The following is a 24,028-nucleotide window of genomic DNA, read 5'->3' as shown; positions in this document are numbered from 1 at the left end:
GCGCTACAAAAGGTGTATTTTCCACATATGCGTAATTATTTTCGTCAGAAAATTAGACAATGTGTTTCTTGTCAAGTGAATAAAAGAGGAAGCCAAGTAGCTACTATTAAACCTCAAATATTTCCAAAAGCGGCCCCATTTTCAGTAGTCACAATTGATCAATGCGGCCCCTTTCCAACATCTTCTACATATCGTCACAAGTATATTTTAATTATGTGTGATGCGTGTACAAGATATGTCATAGCTGAAAGCATACCGGATTTAACGGGAGACACTATTGCCACTGCTATTTATAATAAACTCATCTTAAAGTACGGGGCACCATCATCTTTAATACTAGACCGTCTTCCATCTCATAAATCTAAGATCATGTTAGAGTTAGCAAAATTATTGGGAATAGAATTGAAATTCATTCCAGTTAATTCACATTATTCTCTCAATTTGGCTGAGAAAACAAGTGACACAATTCAAAGAGCGTTACGTCACTACATCAAATCAACTGGAAATAATTGGGACATCATGTTACCGCAAATTGTGTTTGGATTAAATAATTTGAAGAATCAAACTACTAAATATTCGAGTTTCTACTTACTCCATGGATTTGAAGCAAAGATTGTTTTTGATCTCCAATTTAATACTCCAATTCAAGAGGAAGAAAATGTCGAACGGATGGAAACGATGCGTCTCGCGAGAGATGATGCCTATCAGAATATGTATAAAAGTTATCTCAAGCAATTGGAGAAATACGAAGACCATCATGCGCAAACACAATTTCACCCTGGACAAAAGGTTCTCATTCAAAATGTAACAAGACATAAAGGAATACCAGCAGCATTTGATTTCCGTTATGACAAGCAAGGTGTGATACTATCACGTTTGCCTAGCTCAAACAAATATCTTGTTTCTTTTAAAAATGCAAAAGGAGCTGATGTCCAAGATGAGATAGAAGTACGTCGATTAAAGCCGCTGCAATCTTCAACAGCAAATGAAAATGCTAACAAAGGACAAGAAGAGACAAACGTCATCCTTGGAAATATGCAACCAGTGAAACACAGCATAATTGTGCAAGAAGAAGTCTATATCTAAATTATCAAAATAACTTAAATAACATAACTAGTGAAATTCATGAAAGAAAAGAGTAAATTAGAATTTTTTTTCTTTCATCCCCTTTTTCCCCCTCTGTAAATACGGTTTAAGTTAGGTTATATGTTGGTGTGGTCTATTTGTACTAAATAGTATTCTTTGTGGGTGAGCGAGTATAAGGCGCTCTCCTAAAACTCAACCAAACCTTAAGCTAAAAGCTGCAAAATCGAGCTGCAGAAATGTAGTTCAAACCTTCATTTTTCGAACATTGAATACGATTTAGTACTCTTGTAACATTGTGTTGTCTCTTTCATCTATCTTTGGGGTAGAATAGGACGTCATTTCGATTTCGGAATCCCCTCCCATTCCCCCCCCCAGAATAAACATTTTCGTTAGAGTCATTAGCTGAAACTGATATATATATATACATATTGCATTTTAAATTAATTAATGTTATTATTTTTTTTGCATTAGTAAAGTACACAACCTATTATTTCGTTTTTCTCCTTTTATTTCAGGCAACATGAACGAAATCATTAGGAAATTGATCATAGCTTCAATTATTGTTTTCGCTAGTGTTGATACATACGCAAGTGTGCACGATTTAATTGAACATTCTCAGTTAACCTTACAGAAGTTCGGCGTTGCTATTCATAAAATTGGACTTTCGATTCAACATAGTGACCAAATTTTCGTTCCTTTAAGGATACATTTTGATTTGAAATTTGAAACAATACGAATTAACCATTGTTCTAATTCACATTTATTTGCGAAATCTTGGATTCAAAACGACACGACATTTTACGACCAATTAGCGAATCTCATTTCATGTCATTTCATGTTTTCGGAACAAAACAACACGTTAGCATGTGAATCTAAGAAGAAACGTTCCTTATTCTTCTCAGCTTTATCTGGACTTTTAAGTCTTGGCTTTTCATCATATAATTATTACGAAACACAAAAGTTAAAGTACGTAGTTAACAATCTTAAAAATCACGATCAAATTCTCACTACTGAAATTTCAAAATTGAAGGCAGATTTTAAGAATCAAATGTCTATACAACATGACACTATTTTGGTAATACAATCGGCTCTTCATGAATTAAAGAAAGACATGTTTGAACAATATTGCAACCATCTGTCATCTGATGCTTGGTTATTAGCTAAACAAGCTTACGAAGCTTCAAAAGATGAAACCTTACGTACTTTTAGAGATGTGCTATCAAATAAATTAACTTTTCGAATTCTAAATTCTATTCATGCCAAAGAACTTATTGCTAATCATTCTTTACTCAAGTATAGTGTGTTTCAAAAAGACTTAGGTTTATTTTATGCTATTACGAAAACGCTTCTTTTAGAGTATAATCCCAACATTCATACGCTATCTGTTTTATTAGACATTCCATTAATTCTTCCACAAAACATAAATCCTTTATACCAAGTAACCAATTTGGGTTATTTATCACAAAATCGTATTGTTTCCTTCAAGCTTCCAGAACATGTATACTTATACCAAGATTCTCTTCACTTAATAGAAAAAGATCAGTGCCATTGGATTTCTTTCTTGTTTCTTTGCTACACTAATCAAATGTCAATCTTACCTAAAGCGAAATGTTTATCAAACTTATTGTTTCATAATTCTACAGAATTTTGTGAAATGCAAACCAGAGAAACAAATGCTAAGTTTATTTTCAAGCATACTCCTTTGGGAATAATTCTCTCCACAAATGTAAATGGTCACCTAATTAAAAGGATACACGGAAAACCAGCCTATAGCAGTGTCAACGTCAATCATGAAAATGCTTCATTTTTCGTGTACGAAGATTTTGAATCCATAACAATAGCCGATCAAATTCTTGATTCACGACGCACTTTAAATTTAACTCACAAAATGTTAATACCTAACATCACTTATCCCCCATTTTCTCCTCATATGGATACTTTTTCGAATAAGTTGGAATCTTTAGCGCAGCAAATAGAAAATATAACTGTAAATGCCTACACTCCATCTTTACAAATTTCTAATGACCCAATGTCGTTGCTATTAATAATATCTATTACAAGTGCTGTACTGTCACCTCTCATTATCATATTTTTATCTATAAAATTATTTAAAATTAATAGGGAGTTATCGAATATAAATACGAAATTACATTTACATAATGAAGAAACTTTAAATGATTTTAAGCACGTGCAAACGAATAGTGTATGAAAGGTTTCCTTATACGAAAAATATTATTGCAACATAATGATAGAAACCTAAGTTATATATTACTGAAGTAATCAAATAATAGTCATAACATGATTTGCAAAGCAAATCCAAAGACAGACTATTATTTTCTTTGAAAGAAAAATTCCAGTTTTGAATATCAATTTCTTGCAAAGCGAGACGAAGACATCAAACTGGACAAAAAAAAAAAAAAAATAAAATAAAAAAATAAAAAAATAAAAAAAAATAGGTACACAAAAAGGTATTCGCAAAGCGAATTTTTGGAAGTGTGTATGCGCATATGAAACAAATATATATTGTGTCTTATGTAATTCTATTCATTAAACTCCCATACTAAAATTATATAGTATTTTCTTCTGTTTTCCTTTATAGGCAAATAATCAACATGAACTTCGCCATATTCTATATAATTATATTCACTATCATTTCTATCTTATTTCTCCTTATGTTAGCCATTTTTATTTACTTTCAATGCAGAAAATCTTCAGAAAATGTAATTCAACAGCCAAAACAGAAAATTTGTTCTATTCAAATCCCATCTTTACCTCAACTAGACCCTGTATATGAGGATATCTACTTCGAAAATGAACAAAATCAAAACATTCCTAATTTCTCTTCAGATAATATCTCTCTGCGCGTTCATGGTTTAAATTACATAATTACTTATTCCAACTATACTTCAAATATTTCTTCTTAAGTCGAATTTGTGTCGTGTCAATCAAACCAGCATGCATGTACTCTAAGACATCCCCACAGTTTCGAAATTACAAATCACCAACCATTGACCTTAAAGAATATATATTCAAGACGGCTATGTCGACATACCATATGCTAATAAATAATCATTCTTTACATCAAGACGATATTAACTACTAAATTCCATCAATATATTTTCCATGGACACTAAAAATTTTTACAAGTACAACGGAAGAGGACACATTTGGATTCCTGCCATATCCACTGGAAATAGGATGAACCAGGAAATACTCATCTGAACCCCCCCTAGTGTGATTTTCCCTCCCCCAGATCTATGTGTGAAAATGAACAGTGTTAAGTGATTATGTGTGAAATAATGTCGTATCAATAGTGAAATGTTATATATATAATTATGTAAAATAGTGTGGTGATTTTAGTGCATATTTTTAAATTCTAGCAAAAAGAAAAGTGAGAGTGAATTCACGAATAATTTGGTGATGGATATAATTATGATTATCTTCATGTTACTTATACACATATATACATATATTCACAATTATTTAGTGTAGTACAGTTGCGAACATCAGTGAAAAATTCACATAACATACAATCAGTGTATATAAAAAAAACGAGTGAATTTTGTTTTTATATAATGATATAAATAATTACTTACCAATATATCAGCGAACAAATCTTAAAAACAAATACATTTCACTCCATCACAGAACACAAACAATGTAAAACTGACCTATATTCTGTTTTGCTGTGTGGAGATTTTTTTTTCTACATGTGACATTGCAAGGACGCATGCATATTCTTGTGACTGTATTACTGACCTTGCAATATGCAAACGTAATCATAACGTCTTCCTTTCTACGTTTGATATGATTATCTGGGACTAAGCAGTGTTTTATAATTCATTTATTTTAGCTTGCCACAAACTGAATTTGACTTTAACAAAACGTCATATACATATATTCAAGTTTTTTAGGGTTTTGGTGTTACTTTGATTTTTAAATATTTATATCGACATTGGAAATGCCGAATATCCAAGCGGGGAGGAATGTAATATGACTAAAGCATTTTGGTGAAGGGCGATTAATATTTTATTGGTTTTGGCTTCAATATTTTGTAAACCTTGTTATATTAAATGTAAATAAAGTGCAATTCTCAGTCTGGTGCTGTAGGTCATTCACACATGCAAAGAAATCAAGGAAGTCTCATAATAATTTAAAACTATGTCTAGTTAAAACATTCTTCTAAATAGGAAATATAAAAATATGTTACGTAGCAATGTATCAAGGAAATAATAACACTTCCCACTTCACGTTATGAAGTAAGTCTAAAAATGTAATGGTAAGCGGAAGAAATGACGCTACCAAAACTAGGAAGAAAAGGTAGGTGGAAAAAGAGTAGGGAACTCAAAGAGAGTTCTGAAGTGACCGTCTGACTGGAAGGATCGACATCTCAAATTTTCACTCGTCAAAGTCTGGGTGAGTACAATGCTGGTTATTAATTGATATCACACTTTATTTATTCGACCTTGTCTCAAAATTCGTTTAATTCTTATCCTATCTTCAAAATTCATTATGACAGCCATTATAAATTTTAACGTAAGGCCTCAGCACCAGATTTGGGTAATATTCTGATCTGATATCTCTACTTTTATTTCTACAATTTAATTTATCCATCTTAACTAATTATTTGCTCTACCTAAAATTTAATGGTTAAGTTTATTATGAGAAAACTCTTCAAATTGCCCCCATGCTAATATGGTTATTAATACATTGAGTTATGTGTGGATAAAATTGTATATGTCAACGTCCGGATTTCGGTCCAATATGCTGGCATATGTTAATATGTAGTACGAAACTTTCACGTAGAGTGAAGAGCCGCAATCGCATTCATAGAATTTAAAATTAAAAAATCAGATAAAATATATCTAATACTTTAATGCAAATCATTTTGCATCAATTACAGCTTGGATGCGTAGTTCGATTCTATCTAGAGAACCCATTCCAGTTGCAGAGAAAGCACTCCACACAATTACCGAACCGCCACAATGTTTCGTAGTTGGCAATTGGTACGCTAGACTAATTTATATATATTTTCGTATTTAGAAATATGTGAAAGTAACGATGGAATATTGTATTGTTACACTTCTGTCGCTGTGCACAATTTCATCGTTCTATGACGTCGAAAAATGAGTTAACTTAAGGTTCTAAGATTGGAGGACAATTCCCAATCATTGTAATTTACAGAAAAAACTTGTAAAAATTAATGTCACACCTTCCCACTCTCCTTCTCAACCCCCACCGATGGGGCTAAACTGGGACTTAAACAGCATTGAAATTTTCACTATTTATCTTAGAAACCCTGGATAATACACTATGAATTATGGATTATACACTAATATCTGTGGTTTTCGATTACTTTTGTGTCACCATCTTACAACCTCCACTCCTCCCGTCATGCCGATTGGGAATGAATTTGAGCTTAAGCGGCTCGGGATCCCGAAAGCTATGGTCATGTTCGAATATTTTTACATATCCCTACCCCACCCCACATCTCACCTCTTCTCATTCCCATGCCGATAAAAAAAAAAGTGATAAATATCTACGTAATGACAAAGTGATAAATATCTAATTAATGTCACACCTTCACTGAAGTATCAAAAGTTATCAAAATTGGTTTAGTGGTCTAGGAGCAGTTAGCAGTCAAACATTTGTACATGTGTACGCCAAATACAAGGAATATGTGAATCAAGTGATCAAAACTTACAAAGATCTATGATGCAACATGTTCTCGAAAATACATTTCAGGAATTCAAATTTGGACTTCTTTCCACAAAATCGCAGTGATGTATTAGATGGAAAACAGTATAAATTGAAACTGAAGACCACAATGTTAGCAGATTCTTGCTGGACTACATTTCGGAACAAGGTCACTCAGTATGAAATTCGAATGGTCAAAACAAGACATTCTGGTCGTATTTTGCTTATTTTTTGTAAATATTCCTTTAGAATAACTTCTAAACGCTGAGTGTCTTTGTGAACACAGTGTCAAATATTACCTTCTGTTCCTTTCTAAGTATAATAGGCTTTTTCTTGAATTTCAGTCAGTACATCTACCACAATATGAACATAATTATCTACCTATATCTATCACTATATTTCTAGAATTATACTAAAATGTTTAAACTACCGTGAGAGAGAAGAACTAAACACATATTTAAAGTCAGCTCTCAAATATCTATAAGAATCAGAACTTTTTTCCTATCTAGAAAGCTTTTTATTTTATTTTATTTTTTTTTTATTTCAGTGTTATCAGAAATATTTTACCCTATCTTATTGTAAGTCTTCTGAAGGCCACAGTTGTATATTGATACAAAAGTGAAAAACATAAAAAAAAATCCCGGGATCAATATATGGAATTATTTATCTAGTATTGCCCTAATCCCTACTTCAATGCTAGAGTGCGTGCCTTGGTGCACTAGTCACAAGTTCGATTCCCGGTGGAAGAACATCAAATGCACTACACTGGTTCAGATCCCACCTTAAACTATGACTTGTCTCACATAATAACCTTGTTGCTGACAAAGGACAAATAAAATCAGTGAGTAAATATTTATCTAATACTGGATAACCAAACTGCAATATGTTTATATATTGACCTAATTATCACAATTTTCATTACAGACCGTGGCCAGAAAAAATCTACACAGTATCGTATCTATACTATTGTATGATTGGCTGTTTGGTGACTATGATCATTGGCATTATTGTTAGTTATATGACAGGTGAGTGTTTACGCTATGGGTAATCTACGTATATGGATCAATTAAGAACACAATTTCATGTAATTAGTAAGCAAATTATAAGGAAACATATCTAGGCATAATGTTTTTGTACCAGTTCATTGGAAACAATCAACAGTACAAATGAGATACTGAAACAATGTGTAAAAAGATAAAATTGAGAAATCAAGAGATACAAAGTATTACGACAAATCGTAAATGCTTTAAATCTCAAAATTTACATTGTGCAAACTATGTTCGAAATAGTGTCTCTATATTTCAAGATTAATAAGATCGCGAAATGGGACTTACGAGATTGTGTTGTTAATCCGTTCTCCGTTACTCCACACGATAACTCTTCGAAATAAAAGTAAATTTTTGAATTTTGATTTTCGCAATAGACAGCTAGAGCGTGTGACTTTAACATATTGGATTGTTTACAATACATGACATTCACAACCTTCTATACAACCTGAACAGCAGCAAGACACTGTTGATTGCCTATGAGAAAAAGATATGAAGGTCTTCTTACTGCAAAAAAAGTTCATTATCCTTTAGTTTCCCATGATCACCTTCACTATCTTTACCAGAGTTCGTTTAACACTAGCTTCGCTCTAAAGAAATAAAATTCTACATAAAAATAAATGTCTCTTGTTTGTATATATATATAAAGACAAAAGACAGATAAATATAGAAGACAAAAAAAGTGTATGAACAGAATAGTCTGTATAACTATTTATTACAACTATGTCGTGGATTATCTAACATTGTAGGGGGTTTACCTGTTTCATCGTCCTATTTAACGAACAGTTTTGACGATTTATTATCTCAATTTGTGCATAGTTAATAATCAAAGTGAAATAATAAAAACCAATTTGAATCCAAGTGCTATGTTTAACAAAAATTTTTGAAACGGTTCAGCCATTTTATCGTGGAAAGGTGACATATACAACCTCGATTTGATTTTTATACGCATATATCTAGGTTGAACTACAAATGCATTTATTTTAAAACTAGCATCAAAAACCCGCTTTGTTGGGTTAAAGTAAGAAAAATTAGAAATATGCTCCGTTCGTCAGTCACTTTTTATTATTATTGAAGCGCTCTCTGATATCCGCCATTTTCGATCATATACACAGAAATATCTCGAAAACGGTTAAACATAAATGAACCACACAGGAAATGCCATGGGGAACGTTGAATGGTGTTGTCATGGTGCTCTCCAGGGCTGCCCTTCATGGGGGCCCAAGGCCTAACTTTGAAATTTTAAATGGAAACATGGGGAGAGTTATACCTCGTTCGATACATCTTTGAAAACTAAAAAAGCGTTGTCGCAAAATATTTTTCATATCGGTCACCGTATTCAAAATGGCCGCTATGACATGGTGCCTATATCAGATAAAACGTCCAGTACCACTATGAAAACGGTTGAACATAAATAACCGAACAAAAACTCAAATAGGAAATGGCACGGGATACATCGAATGGTATTGTCGCAGTGCTTCCCAGAGCCGCCCTTTATGAGGGGCTAGGACCCAACTTTGAAATTTTAAATGGAAACATAAGGCAAATGATACCTCGTTCGATAGATCCTTAAAAACGAAAGAGCGCTATGGTAAAAGATTATTCATATGGGTCACCGTTTTCAAAATGATCACCAAGACATGGTATTTGTATCAGGTAAAACGTCCGTTGTCCATAGAATGAAAGCGATTAAAGATAAATGAACAGAACAAAAATTCGAATAAGAAATCATGGAGGGTATTTATCGTTCCACGGCTCGAGAATGTTGCAACAGAGGAAAAGATAATTAAAGTGAAAGTAGCATAATGCAAAGGAGGAAATCCAATTCCTAGAGTGTTATCGCTCCAACTTCCCTCCGTAACTGGGTGAAGCGGGAAGAAACTGAAACTTCAAATGAGAACCTTAGGTTTTGCAAATTGAATCTACGCAACAAAATTATCTGAAATGTGTTTTTATAAGAGATGGATGTCTCTGTAGTGAGAAAAAGTAGGTAAAATTCCTATTAAATGGTATTTTCCCTTTTTATTGCAATTAATGATTTGATGCAAAAATTAATCAACTGAAATTCAAAACAAAATTTCCAACAATGCAGTTTTTAGAACAATGTGTATAAATGTTGGTTTTGTTCAACCGTCGTCTGCACGATATTGGTTCAATTCTTTTCCTTGTGTTTTCTTGCTTGTCATGTCCAGGACTTTTTCTTTGTGATTCTTCTCACCTCTCACGTCTGGGGCGTTTTTCTTCGTGAGTCCCTACACCTCACGAAGGAAATCACGAAAATTGAACGAGAATTGACGTGCCGTGACTTTGTTTTATGACGTGCAGCTGTGTAATTCGCAGTTTGCGGATAAGTGGGCAAAGATTTGGAAAGTCAAAGGCCGTGGCGGTACTGTAGGTATCATCCCGATATCCCTTACTGGAAAAGAAAGACAAGGACTATCTCAGTTATAATGGGCGGAGTAGGATGCATGCCAATTTTCAACCTACCCAATACCACCTGCGAGGGAAATTTAGAAGATATAATATGAGGTTCACTGAGATTTTGTCCACAGTTACATTCCGAATAACTTTCAGCGGTAATTTCAGTTGTGATCCTCAGTAACGAAACGGTACATACTGATGCAGACATCATCATTCGACGTCCCCCGTATTGTTTTCCTGTTTCACTTTTTGTTCTGTTCATATATCGCCAACCGTTTTTCATGCTAGTAGTACGGGACGTTCTATCTGATACAGGCACCATGTCTTAGCGGACATTTTTAATATGATGACCGATATGAAAAATATTTTCCCACAACGCTGTTTTAGTGTTTGAAGATCTTATCCCTCTCGCCCTTCACCCAAATTGCGAGGCTGAACTAGGATTTAAACGGCGTCGGATGACATGTGAAACGTGCAACTAAGCTAGAATAAATATTAAATGTACTTTACTTACTAGTGTAGCTCACCTCGTGTTCAAGTCTACAGTCATCCATCGTCAAAGCAGGTCAACCAAGCTCGTAACTAGGACATTAGGACAGGGGGAGACAGATCATTTTTGGAAGGGCTAACTTGAGTTAATCTTACATTTATTCATACATAATAACAAGCAACTGAAAATTTTACGGGGATGAGACCCCTTAGCTACAAGCGTGAGTTCAAAGCTCTCCTTTTGATTTTTGAAATACAGCATAAGCTTACTTCCTTACTGTAAGTCAAACTTCCTGTATTTAAAGTATATAATAAAACATTACAACAAAACAATAGTTATAAACCTAAGATATACAGTATCATTAATACCTCGGCATTGTGTATACATCCATGCTTATATATAAGAAACATGTAATTTATGATCTATCTCTCTGATCTCTGCAACAAACCAAACTACTTATTTTTTTCTTACGCTTTAAGTTTTAACTCCTTTCGGAGCTCATCAAGCTCTTGTATTTCTAAAGATTCATTTTTCTTCAATCTTTTTATCATCATCTTCTTAAGTCTACCTTGATTCCTTGAGGTTTTCGTATCTTCTGTGGGAAGATAAACAGAAAAACTGAATTTTCTGTTAAATATAGCAATTTTCCTGATTTCCGGCATATTTTGAAGCATCTCGCTGAGTTATTTCAATTTCCCTAATGAAGGGCCGTGGTGGCTCAATGATAGAGCAGCTACGATCCCCGCTCCCACCAAGTGGGTTTAGTAATGGGCAAACACTGTATGTGTGGGTTTTCTCTGCGTTCTCTGTTCCCATTTCCTCCTACTTTCGTCATTTCACCATTATTATCCTTATCATCACCATATCTCAGCCTCGGCGCATAATTGTAGGACGTTAAACTAAACTAAACTAAAAAAAAAAAAAAAAAAAAAAAAAAAAAACTAACCCTTCCTGACGTTGAGGGCCAGTGCAAACGCTCTTATAGTATACAATCTTTGGACATCAACTGTATATAATCCCGGCCTGTTGTTGGAAAAGACGAGATAGATGACCAATTGAGTATTATTTCTCTCTTCATATCATTAGCGATATACGTTTTATATTCTAGGCAACATTTTCTTTACGTTTCTGCGTAGTGGCGGAGATTAGAGGTTTTAAAATCGGAACCCGACTAGAGATGTTGAAGTATTGTTACTCTCATCGGACTACGATGACAGCAACTGGTCGTTTCAAAATGATCTGCAGTCAGTTATGACGCATTAGCTGTACGTTTATTTGTGAAAATACTCTTTAACGTTTGGCGATTTCGTTACACGTGGTTTCGTTTCTGTTTACTATTCCTATTCTCTGATGATATCTTGCTACGAGTTACATATGCCATCGTCGTAAACACTGTTGAAGTCAGTACACTTATTACGCAGGCAGTCTTGGCTAGACTTGCTCTAATCAACTGTACACCCACAATTTGATCTCTTTGGAAAACGAAGAGGTCTCCCATTTTGCAACACCAATGACTGACCAATTGCACACATAAATCCGTATTACACCACATCGCAAACAGCGCGTTATTACCCCATACAGCACTAATACAAGACAGCCACAATGCACGAATATCCATTGTTAATAACTCAAATTTTACATGTAACATGTGTGTGCGCCAACTATTTTAATAACTTTCGGTAATGAGACTATATTAAGAATGGTAAATCGTTATCATGCTCGTATGACTACCTTTTTCAAACCGTGTATTGAATACCTGCGACGCCGATAGATAACTTGTATACTAAAGATGTTCATTTTATAACATACGAGAGTATTTTAGTTCAACTATACTAATCACGCACGCAGTCAATAAAAAATGATACCACTTATCTTTTAATAAATAAATGTTTTCTATTTACAGGTCCAAGTTCTGTGGATGATATAAGTCCAGAGCTACTTCACCCCCTTGGCAGAATAAACTTTAGATGTTCAAAGGAACAACTCGAACGCAAACATGACTCAAACGGGGTTACTCTAAGCAAATTTAGACATACTGCTCAAGAATCTTCGGACTGTCCCAGTGAAAAAGTACAGGAAAAGAAACACAGTGCTACCATGCGGATGAATTCTGTAGCTTTATAAAGGAATTTTACGCCTATAATGTAAAAGATACTTGAAATACAAAATTACTTCGTTCATTACACTAGTTAAAAAGTATTTTTAAAATAATGAAATTGTACTTTGATTTTTTGACGTTTATTGCAGGCAAAAAATTACATGACTGCATAAGCATCTGTATTAGACTGATGATAAACAGATTTGACACTATCACGCGAAAAATTTTATGGAATACACATTCCATAGAATATGATCTCAATCACTAATGAAGAGTAAATAACACTTTGAAACTCTTAGTTTATGGAAACTTCAAAAATTATATTCTATTCATTATTTTTGGTTAGTTTGTAAATCTTGTACTGAGTAATTAATTTTCTTTATAATTTTAGTTCTATTTGTCTTATACAATACTTTAACCCATTCCAATCTCTAGCAAAAACACTAAAAATTTAGAATGTGTTCCATTATTATCGAATAATCATGTAATATTGTTACGGCACGAGAAACTTTGTAACACTTAATATGTTAAGGTTTTCATATTGTATTATACACTTTTAGATATAAATAAAATAATGTACGTACCTGGCCTATAAAGTATGTGTATTAAATGACAATGACTTAGGCTCCTATAGGAAAATCCTGGTTGGCCTCTTTCTAGTCCACAGTAGTTTGTGAATAGACTAACTGGCTATCACCTACATTCCTGTTGTTATTTCAAAAATGCTGAATCTTTCCACACTAACTTGCTGTGGCAGATTTCCACTGATTTGCTTTCTTCTTCTTTTTTTTTTTAATAATAAATGATTAATGTATCAATTCCTCCGGACATTATGTAATATCTTAAACTATAAAAGCTTTATTTAAACCATGCAACAAGTAAATATAAATCCATTTTCCGTATTAATACAAATAATTTTACGCCAGGTCCGTACAACCTATTCCAAAAAGGCTCACCGCATTGATTAGGTTGTTTTGAATTGAAAATTCTCTAAGTTTCGCTTTGGGTATCTTCGTAAACAGTTAATTAAAAATGCCAGATTTTCGCTTTTTTTTTTTTTTTTTTTTTTGTGCAATAACACATATTGGAATGTTATTAAGTGTGGAAAAAAGTAACATTCACTGAAATAAGAAATGATACAGTATTTCAAAAGTATGTATACGTTGAGCACGTGCTACTTTTGTCCCCTACGTTTCCATACGCAAAAGAACATTTCCAATGAAAGGAAAGACAGCAAGCATAGTTCTCGCATCCATAGTAGAATGAAAAATACAAGGACGAAAAAAACAGTATCTGCAACGAAAATGAATGTCATTGTCTTGGAAATTCAGGTATATTTCTTTAGGAGCTTGACAAAGGTGTTCATAAAATGAAATATCAGGGTGTCTATTAAAATTCCAAAATGAAATTTCGTGACTTTTTCTTTACTAAATCATAAAATATCTCTAACATTTTCAAGAGCAAATTTGGGTGCGAATTAGGCCGAATTTTCATCCATGCGATACAAACGCATTTTGCTTGCGATTTGGTAGCGTCTAATGCCGACCATAGACATTTTTGGTGGTGAATTTTGACGTTTTATAGAACAAAATTTTTCAATCTGTACGTACATTTGCACAGTTAAAAAAATCGTGGCCCAAAAGCTAAATTTCGTGACTTTCATGACAGTTTTCTGATTTCGTGACTTTTTCGTGACCGATAGACACTCTGAATATTTCAGTTTAAAGTCCCACTATTATGCCCTTTAGGCTAAGGGAGACGAAGATTAAGGCAAGTGAATGACGATAGAAAAATTGATGGAGTAGGAAAGTGGGGCGCCTCGAGAAAACCCACGGACACTATGTTGTACACCACAAACTTATTTGGTCGGAGATCGAACCAGGGACCTCACGCGACAGAGGTAAACGTTGAACTACCATACTAGATAAATCAGCTACTTTCCCTTATACGCTGGAAATGCATTTATTTCAGTTATTATTAACCGGAGTGCCGCAGCACATTAGTGGCTCTGGATGATTGGTCAGACCCACGAATCTAAAGAAACTAATTGTCAGTAGTTTGCTGATCTAACATGAACACACTGTTGAGAATTGTCGTCGTGTAGTTAGCTTTTGTACTATGGAAAAAGCTCTGAAGGCTATTGGGAGAAACTAGCAGAAATCTCTTAATGATTGTGCTGTTTTGAAGATATTGCTTTCGCAACTTCTTCCTGAGAATTCGCGATGATTTGATCCTGGAAAAAAAGGTAAAGGCGTTAGGTGTGCCGCAAAACAAAACAGAACCACTGCTCGGCTTTTACACCAAATCTCGGATATTCAACGCCGAATCTAAAAGGTGTATTCTTGGAATATTCTATAATATGTTCGTAGTTAAGGAATCATCCTGAAAAACTGCAACCGAGACGTTAGTAGCCACTAGACTACAGGATCGGGATAATACGGTTTGACCTTTTAATGTATATACTGAGTGCGGTAGCGTTCATAGTGCAATTTGACTCGCGTACTACAATGACGTAATGTATGAATGTGCGCCATCTTGTGCAGCATATACTACTGAGCTATCCTTTCGATTGTTAATTCAACAAGGATCGGTAGAGTGCAGAGCTACGTGCCTTTGTCGTTGAAAGTTATCAAGAAGAATGATTCTGTAATTGCTGCTCAGCGCCCATTCAGGTTAATATTTCAACGTGAGGCGTCATAAGAAATTTCAACGTGGACGAACCATTGTAAGGTTGGTATGTTAATTTCGATTAACAGCTTCTACTTGCAATCGCAAACCAGAACAAGCGAAACAACTACATGGGGATACTGGAAGCTATTGACAATGTTCGCGATGCAATATTACGTAGCATAAAAAGATCTGCTTGTCAACATTCCGAGTCTTTACAAATGTTAGATCGCTCTTTCAGGAGAATGTGACACGAAGATCTCCATTTCCACCCTTACAAGCTGCAACTTGTTCATGAAATTAAGCCTTGCGATTTGCGTATCACAAGAGCAGTGATCTCCATAAAAATTCAGAAACATTGCACACCATAATGATGTTAGATGAAGGGCATTTCGAGTTATGTGGTTCTGTGAACGCATAATTTACTTACTGAAGTGACGTAAACCCGAATAAACTACACGCTCTTGTGTCACAGCGTGGTGTGGTGTTACTTCATTTGGGATTATTGAGACTATTTTTTTGAGGAAGATAGTGGTGTAGCTGTAACTGTCACCAGTGAACGCTATATAAAGATGCTGTAAGACTCGTTGTTTCTTAATTACAGATGTTGAATGTGAATATGGACCAACTGTGGTTTCAACAAGACATCAGTGTTTGGAAACTTGTTGGAAAAACAATTTTGAAATACCAGAAAACTGTGAAATCTTGTACACTTCTTCTGTGAATGTTTTGATATTATCTGTTAAAACTGAGTGGTAAAGTGCCTGTGAATGAAGATATTCCTTTTAAAAAATGATTTTTTTTTTTTTTTATACATTCCCGGAATTAATACTTGAAGGTTACGACTGACTTTTCAAGAGGGCGTTGTGATGCAGTATTAATGTATGAACGTTTTTTTATGGATATTAGTAATCACCACTCTCAGCCACCTTTCTACTCAGTTTTAACAGACCGTTACATAAAAATGTTCACAAAAGAAGTGTACAAGATTTCACAGTGTCTTGGAATTTCGGATTTATATTTCCAACAAGTTTCCACGCAATGACGTTTTTCCCTTACGCGATAGTTCGTAAATGAGAGTTTCTATAAGGATTTAGCGAATGAGTTGAAGAACTAACTGATGAAGTGGCAGAGACTGCTGAAATTATTTAATGAAGATCTACTTTCTGTGCGAATACAAGATTAGTATTATTTTTATTTACAAATATGTATCCTATGCGTCCATTAATCCAAATAAACACTCCAATTTAAAAAGCCAGAAATAAAGTCGTGAGGACACATCTCATATAAGAGCAGATAGTCTACAGTGATTGTAAATGAAATGAAATCTTTGAGTTTTACGTCCCACGGTTATGCCGGTTAGGCTAAAGGAGACGGTGAAGATGAGAAATGAATGAAAATGGTGGAATGAAGAAAGTGGGAGGAAACGGGAGAACCCCGAGAAAACCCACGCACACGGTGTTTGTCCACCACAAAGTTCACTTGGCGGAGGCTGGGATTGAACCCGGGACCCCAAACACCAGAGGTGAACTACAGTGATTGTATTGTAAGGAATACGGAAATAATAAGAATGTTTAAATATATTAGCTTATATTAAATATAAAACTAGTTTAAATATATTGAAGAAAATCCCATAACAGGACAATTACAATTACTATATATGTACATGATACATCAATTCATAATGCAGTCATAAAAACAAAAACTGCTAATACATCACAAACTGTCCCATAATTACAGACCACTCTTCATCCATTATTAGCAAAAAATTCATCTGTTCATAATTTCACACAGGCTACAAGTCGGAAGTTCACTGACACTTAAAACTTGTCACAGGCACCAATGTCTACATTTGTATCTTCTTTTTCTGTTTTTAAATTATGAAATGCATGCACACGTGTTACACTCATTTCTGTTCTTGCAAGTACGAAGCAGCAATGCTTTCCAAGTCATCTAAACTGAGACTTGCAATGGAGGTGTTAAACTCCTAGAAGAGACAAAATTAAATCACTTTCTTTTAATCACAGAATATTTTTATCTATTTACTAACCATATGTTCTTAATTTGAATAGATCTTTTGATATTTTCAACTATCTCCTCTGTAGTCTTCCTTTGGAGATTAGTGAAGTTACTTGTAAAGAAAAATACATTATACACTTACAATATAAGATTCTGCACGGAATACACTCGGGGCAGTTATCCTCGGGTACAAACAATTGCCTACGTCTTTTTTTCATAACATGATCTTTACATTGTTCTTTTTGTCTCAATGTATCCTATGTTCCATACGTTCAACAACTAAGTGTTCATTGATGTTTAGCGTCCCTTATACGCAACAAGATTACATGAGGCGTGGATCTACATAAAATGGAATGCGGCCTACCGTAATGTGTTCAATGCTCTTTCCCCGGTAATCAAATCCGGGACCCCGTGCATCAAAGACGTGAGCGCAGCAGGACTAAACCAGCATGGAGGGCTTTACAATATTAGTTACAAAGTAAAGTATACATAGACAAAAATCCAATAATTTCTTGATTCAGTTGTTGATATATTTGCACAATAGCTGGATATTGTAAAATTCTTCACCGAATATAAACATTAAGAAAAATGGTCATTATGGTTGCTGAAATTTTTACCGTCAAATCTTTTAGTGTTGGTAAGCTCTGTAACTAAATGAATTCGCGCAGAAGTAGATTCTGTACGTAGAAGTTCAAAAATATGAGAACTGTAAATATCTCAATTTTTGATACTACGTTATTGAGCGAACACAAATTAGAAACACAAATAATACCAAGGTTAGTAAATATATTTAATAATGTGTTCCTTGCGTATGATTTCAAAATTACAGAGAACATTGTGTGTATGTATGAACATTTGCCCTAAAATCACCTGCAAATATGACTAATATCTGAGTTTTTATTACTCAGACTACGTTTTCGACCATTACATGATGTCTTAATTCACTTATATGAGTACTGAAAATACTCTAAAAGAATAGCGAATAACTATGGAAGAATACATTGTGTAGGAGCCTGCTTTTAAGTCATCGTCGGCCATGCATTTTTTTCAGACCTGAGATCTATAACTGAGCTGCCCAATGGTCTCTGACATTATTATCATTTTATGTTAGACTTTCAAACTATGCTATGCATAAGTGTCGGAAGTTTTATAGAACTGCTATGTCCGTCCGTTTGCCTGTTGAGACGTATCAGTGCAAAAACGGTAAGAAATAGCGAGAAGCTTCTTTTTGCAATGAATTCAGCGTCTCACGAGAACATAACATCACCAACTGTAATACATTGCCAAAACCGGAAATGGTTGAAATTTAAAAGTACATTCAATTCCAATACTTATTTTCATACAGCAAAAACCATAAGAGATATCGATTTGATTTCATTTTCAGTCTAGCGTCTCTTTCAGCAGCGAGGCTATATGAGACCTACAGCTTAACGTCGGAATAGAACATATTGAAAAGCAGTTTTTAACACAGATTCGGCGTCCCAAGAAAGAGTTTTGTCTCGAATTTTTTCTATCTGTTCTAATCGGAAATAGTGAAAATTTACGATTTCCAGTTACACCAGTGATAAAACGGAAATACAAGGTTTGGCATAAAAAACAGGCAACATTGTCAGTAGTATACGTTAAGCAGTGGGGAGCGCACGCGCGCAAATAGACCTTCGAGAAGAGAATGATACACATGAATTGCCGCTCTCAGTCGGGTTTAGTTTGTGTGTAGCGATTGAAGAGAGGTGTGCAATCTTGTTGCTGGAAGAACGGCCAAATGTGAAAACTCAGCAACGCATTAACTTGAGATTCCTTGTGAAGTTAAAGATGTCGCCAAGTGAGTGTGTGATAATAATGCTAGATGTGTGTGGTGATAATACAATATTATGTTCGCGAGTGTTTGAGTGGCACAAACGCTTTCGACGCGAGGACGTTGATGATAAAAGTGACTGATGTTGTCCGGAAAGATTGCCGACTCAACATTCGAATGACAGCAGACATAGTGACATCGAAAAAGAATATGTCTGCTTAATTCTGCACTGCCGACTCAACATTCGAATGACAGCAGACATAGTGACATCGAAAAAGAATATGTCCGCTTAATTCTGCACAACTACTTGAGCATGCGCAAAGTCTCCGCTAAGATGGTAACTAACAAACAAACAAACGAACAAACAAACAAACAAACAAAAAAAAAAAAAACTAACGCAGGAGCAGATACATTACATGTGCAGTGATACAATGGAAGCAGTGACAAGACGTGAATCTTTCAGTATGATTCTAAAACGAAAGGTAATCCATGCATTGGAAAAGTCTCTCACCACCCTGAATGAAAAAAGCACGCAAGAGCAAATCGAAAGTGAAGAGTCGTACTCATTGTGTTCTTTAATATGAATGGTCTCCTCCTGATTGAATAGGTACCATTAAGCCACACAGTGAATAAGCAGTACTATCAGCAGGTTTTGGTGAAGCTGCGAGAACATGTGACAAAGAAAAAAAAACCTCTAGTGGAAAAACAATAAATGGATTGTGCATCATGACAATGTTCCTTCGCATACTGCTTTGACCGTTAAGCAGTTTTTGGCAGTCAAGAAGACTACAGTGTTGGAACATCCACCTTATTCGCCGGAGTTTTTTTCTTTTTCCGGAAGTGAAATCTGCCCTCAAAGGAACTCATTTTCAGACTGTGGAAGAGGTGAAGCAGAAAATGGTCGCGGTACTCAAGATGGTGACACTTGAAGATTTCCACAACTGCTTCCAACAATAGAAACTTAGTATGCAAACGTGTATAGAGAGGGGAGGGAGTATGTTGAACGGAATCACCTTTAATTTGTAAGTTTATGACAATAAACCGTACTTTTGACACCAGTTCCGTTATTTTTTTTAGCAAGACTTCGTACATAGCGGCAAGCATTTTTTTATATGGATTCAATAGCACAAAAATATATTTCACCTCTGATTTTATTCCCCTTTGCAACAGGAAGTAGTAAATATCAATTAGCATTTCCGGTTTCAATACTATGCATAAAGCAAAAGCAGCGAGAGATAGCGAGTAATGGCTTTTTCATATGGATTCAGCATCCGAGGAACTGGTTCTATCTTTGATCTTATTCCTCTATTCAAGTAGTTATACAGGATGTTAATGAACTATACCGACAAACTGTAAGAAATGATTCCTTACATCAAAATAATAGAAAAAGTTCATATGGACATGTGGGGAAAAGTGCATAGTTTCACAGCTAGGGCTGTCCAAAATCGCGAAAAAGCCAAATTTCACGAGGCCTCTATTTCGAAATTGCGAAACTGTGGATGGTGGTCCTTATCAGCGTAAAGGAAGTCACGAATACGCAATCCAAAAATGCATATTTCATTAATGCTCAATCGGTGTACAGATTATTCCCTGCAGAGTGTAATTCCAAGATATGACATCAACCGAATTTTGAGATATGCTCTGACTTTATGATTGGTCCAAAGTAGGCAAATGATAAGCCTTGATAGCAATGAACACGGAATCACTTGGTGCAATGTCGGAAGTGTTAAGGATCGTCAGCAGAACGGTCTCTCGTACTCGGGAAAACGCATGGTGCGATGTTTTCTTTCACATTTATAAGTGAAGAAAACGTTACATATACTATGACGAAATACATCGCATCACACGTTATTCCGAACACACACACGCAAAAAAACATGGAGCTACCACTTCCTAACACTTCCGACTTCCTTCCGAAGCACTGGATGTCCATTGTTGTCAAGGCTTACTTCCTGCCTACTTTGGACTATCCTTGAAATCACACTATCCCTGACCAAAAAAAAATCTACAAATTTAATACTGAGAGCGAAAACAAGTGCCTCTCTATTACACTTTCGACTACCTATTAAAAGTTGTATATCAACTCGAAGTACAAGGTATTCGGAAATTCAACTTGGAGCGGTAGCCGCAGGCATATTACCAGAAGTCGTGGATAACGAATAATTATTTTTTATAAAAATGGTGTTAACTAACGATTATTGCTTGTGCTCATTTCTTTATTTTTAGCTAGCCTTTTTATCTTTAGTAACGTTTGGTGCTTCTCAGATAAAATCTGGAGTTGAAATACAAAGTATCCTGCACAACTGCTACAGGGTACTCAAGGTAAGCGTGAGTAATGACTATTGATTTTCGCTTGTTTGTTTAACCGCACGTAATCATTTAAATCATACAAATGCAAAATGGCAGATACAATCAGAGGCTTGGTTGCGTTGAAGATTAATCCATTTTTCTAATGGAATTGTGAAAAAATCACAAAATCGAATTAAATGAAATATTTAGTTTAACTTACAAAGATTATACCCTATATGTTTTTAACTTGCGAACTCTTCAATCAAAAATACGTACCTTCTTGAATTCTTCTAGTATTTTCTTCGAATCACCTTCATTATAATATTTCCTAAGGAACCTATATAAAGCGTCCCATAAAACAGTCACTTCCTTCTTATCGTTAACAGAATTTTCATTCTTCTTAAGAACTAAATTAATCTTTGCACCATCTTTCAGATGATAGTCGCTCAGCGTCTTGTTATCTAAAAGAAAAGAAAGAAAAAATAAGTCATGTGGCGCGCTGTGTCTCATCTCGTAACTTACACTGCTGATTCCATCCTAACATGAGTACTATACAAGGTGCGGAAAAGTCCCGGAACGGTCCAATATGTCGCGAAATATGAAGAACAGTAAAACAAACAAAAGCACGTGTTAAATGGTTTTGAAAAAGCTACCAATGACACCAAACGGAATCCCCTATCGCCACCCCCTTCGGGGGTACGAGGATAACTTTAAAATTTTAAGTGGGAACCCTCATTTCGTATTGCACATTTGGATTCTCCAGAAAAAGAAACAGTGATTTGATCCAGAATTGAAAACAGTGCCTTCACGGATGGCGCTTGAATCGACACACAAAAATGAGGGTACCGAAACATTATGAAAATATGAATTGTCAGTCTCGTTCTCTATGGCCATATTGTTAGCGTACTGGACTGTGGAGTCAGAGGTCCTGAGTTCGATTCCCGCGCAGAGTAACATTTGTATGTATATTTTTTGTATCCAAGTAATGAATTCATACATTTTGAACTTCGATAAAAATAATGAATTTGTTCATAATTTATTAACTTGCAGAAAAGTACAAACTGCGACAAAAATTATTTGTTTTTGCTGTTAATAATCCTACGACGTCTAACCCTTTAAGAACCATTTCATGAAGTTAGTTTGCAAAACAATTATTGAAATTTGTGTTGTATGTAACTTGAATGAAGTACTATTGAAGTTAAAACCTATGGACTTATTATCTGGGGAAATAAAAGAAAAAAGGTTGCATGAGCGGGGATCGAACTCAGGACCTCTGACTCCACATTCCTGTACACGAACCTTATGGCCATAGAGTACGGGACTGACAATTCACGTTTTCATAATATTTCACTACCCCCTTTTTTGTATGTCGATTCAAGCGCCATCCGTGACGGCACTGTTTTCAATTCTGGATCAAATCAGTTTTTTTTTTTTTTTTTCTGGAGAATCCAAACGTGCAATACGAAATGAGGGTTTCCACTTAAAATTTGAAGTTACCCCCGTATCCCCGAAAGGGGTGGAGCTAGGGGGTTGTGTTTGACACTATTGGATAGCTTTTTCAAAACTATTTAACACGTATTTTTGTTTGTTGCTGATCTGTATTTCGCGAGATATTGGACCGTTCCGCACCCTGTATAATGTCTGCTTAGTTAGTATCTTCCTTTTTGTATCAGCCAATTTTCTGCAATTTAACTATTGCATTTTGCGAACTGTATTCTAGGAAAGGAAAATGAAATGAAATGAAATCTTTAAGTTTTACGTCCCATGATTATGCCGGTTAGGCTAAAGGAGATGGTGATAATGAGAAATGAGTGAAAATGGTGGAATGAAGAAAGTGGGAGGAAACGGGAGAACCCCGAGGAAACCCACGAGCACGGTGTTTGTCCAGCACAAAGTCTACACGGCGCGGACCCCAAGCACCGGAGGTGAACGCTCTACCACTGAGGCACCACGCCCATTCTAGGAATAAATTCGCTTCAGGAATAAATTAGGTTATGAAATAATAGGAATATCATAATATTAATTATCTTACTACATAACTGAAAACTCAGCCCGATGACCTGCTTCTATTTTCATGCATTTATCATAGTTGTCGTCTGTTATCTACTTTAACTGAACTATTGCCAAGTCATTTATTAAATACCAGGGGAAACACTGCATTCTTTAGCATTACACACATAACAGTTTTAACTTAGCGTTATGCTGCATTACTACTGTATATATTTTTAGCTGATTTCCTTATATAATCGTATGTTTGCCCCGTTTTAAAACCGTTTATGTCTTGTCTTTTCATTCCTGAAAAAGCACAAACATATTTCGACTGCTATCCTTCATTCTATGTGGAAATTGTATTTTAGGTAAAGTAAAACTGATCTAAGTTATCCTCGTTTCCACAGAAAATGTGAAAATATGTAACTTAT

The 24,028-nt window shown here is 35.0% G+C and overlaps 2 protein-coding genes across 4 annotated transcripts in view; one reads left to right on the top strand and one right to left on the bottom strand.

Moving 5' to 3' along the window:
* LOC145666922 (sodium-coupled monocarboxylate transporter 1-like) overlaps nt 1-13,739 on the top strand; it is an 89,102-nt gene extending 75,363 nt beyond the window's left edge. The window contains exons 10-11 of the mRNA XM_081734522.1: nt 7,708-7,808; nt 12,644-13,739. Coding sequence (XP_081590648.1) covers nt 7,708-7,808; nt 12,644-12,864 — 322 coding nt within the window. The 3' untranslated portion in view covers nt 12,865-13,739. The remainder of the gene's footprint in view (nt 1-7,707; nt 7,809-12,643) is intronic.
* Nucleotides 13,740-13,878: 139 nt separating this feature from the next.
* LOC145666923 (ubiquitin-like protein 4A) overlaps nt 13,879-24,028 on the bottom strand; it is a 28,906-nt gene continuing 18,756 nt past the window's right edge. For all 3 annotated transcript variants that reach the window (XM_081734524.1, XM_081734523.1, XM_081734525.1), the window contains exons 4-5: nt 21,885-22,069; nt 13,879-17,492 (exon numbers count right to left, since the gene is read on the bottom strand). In XM_081734524.1, coding sequence (XP_081590650.1) covers nt 17,412-17,492; nt 21,885-22,069 — 266 coding nt within the window. In that variant the 3' untranslated portion in view covers nt 13,879-17,411. The remainder of the gene's footprint in view (nt 17,493-21,884; nt 22,070-24,028) is intronic.

Source organism: Thermobia domestica, chromosome 12 (genome assembly GCF_964235325.1).
Source record: "Thermobia domestica chromosome 12, izTheDome1.hap1.1, whole genome shotgun sequence".
NCBI classification, from domain to species: domain Eukaryota; kingdom Metazoa; phylum Arthropoda; class Insecta; order Zygentoma; family Lepismatidae; genus Thermobia; species Thermobia domestica.
The sequence above is the reverse complement of the archived record's forward strand: the minus strand, read 5'-3'. Positions and strand labels throughout refer to the sequence as shown.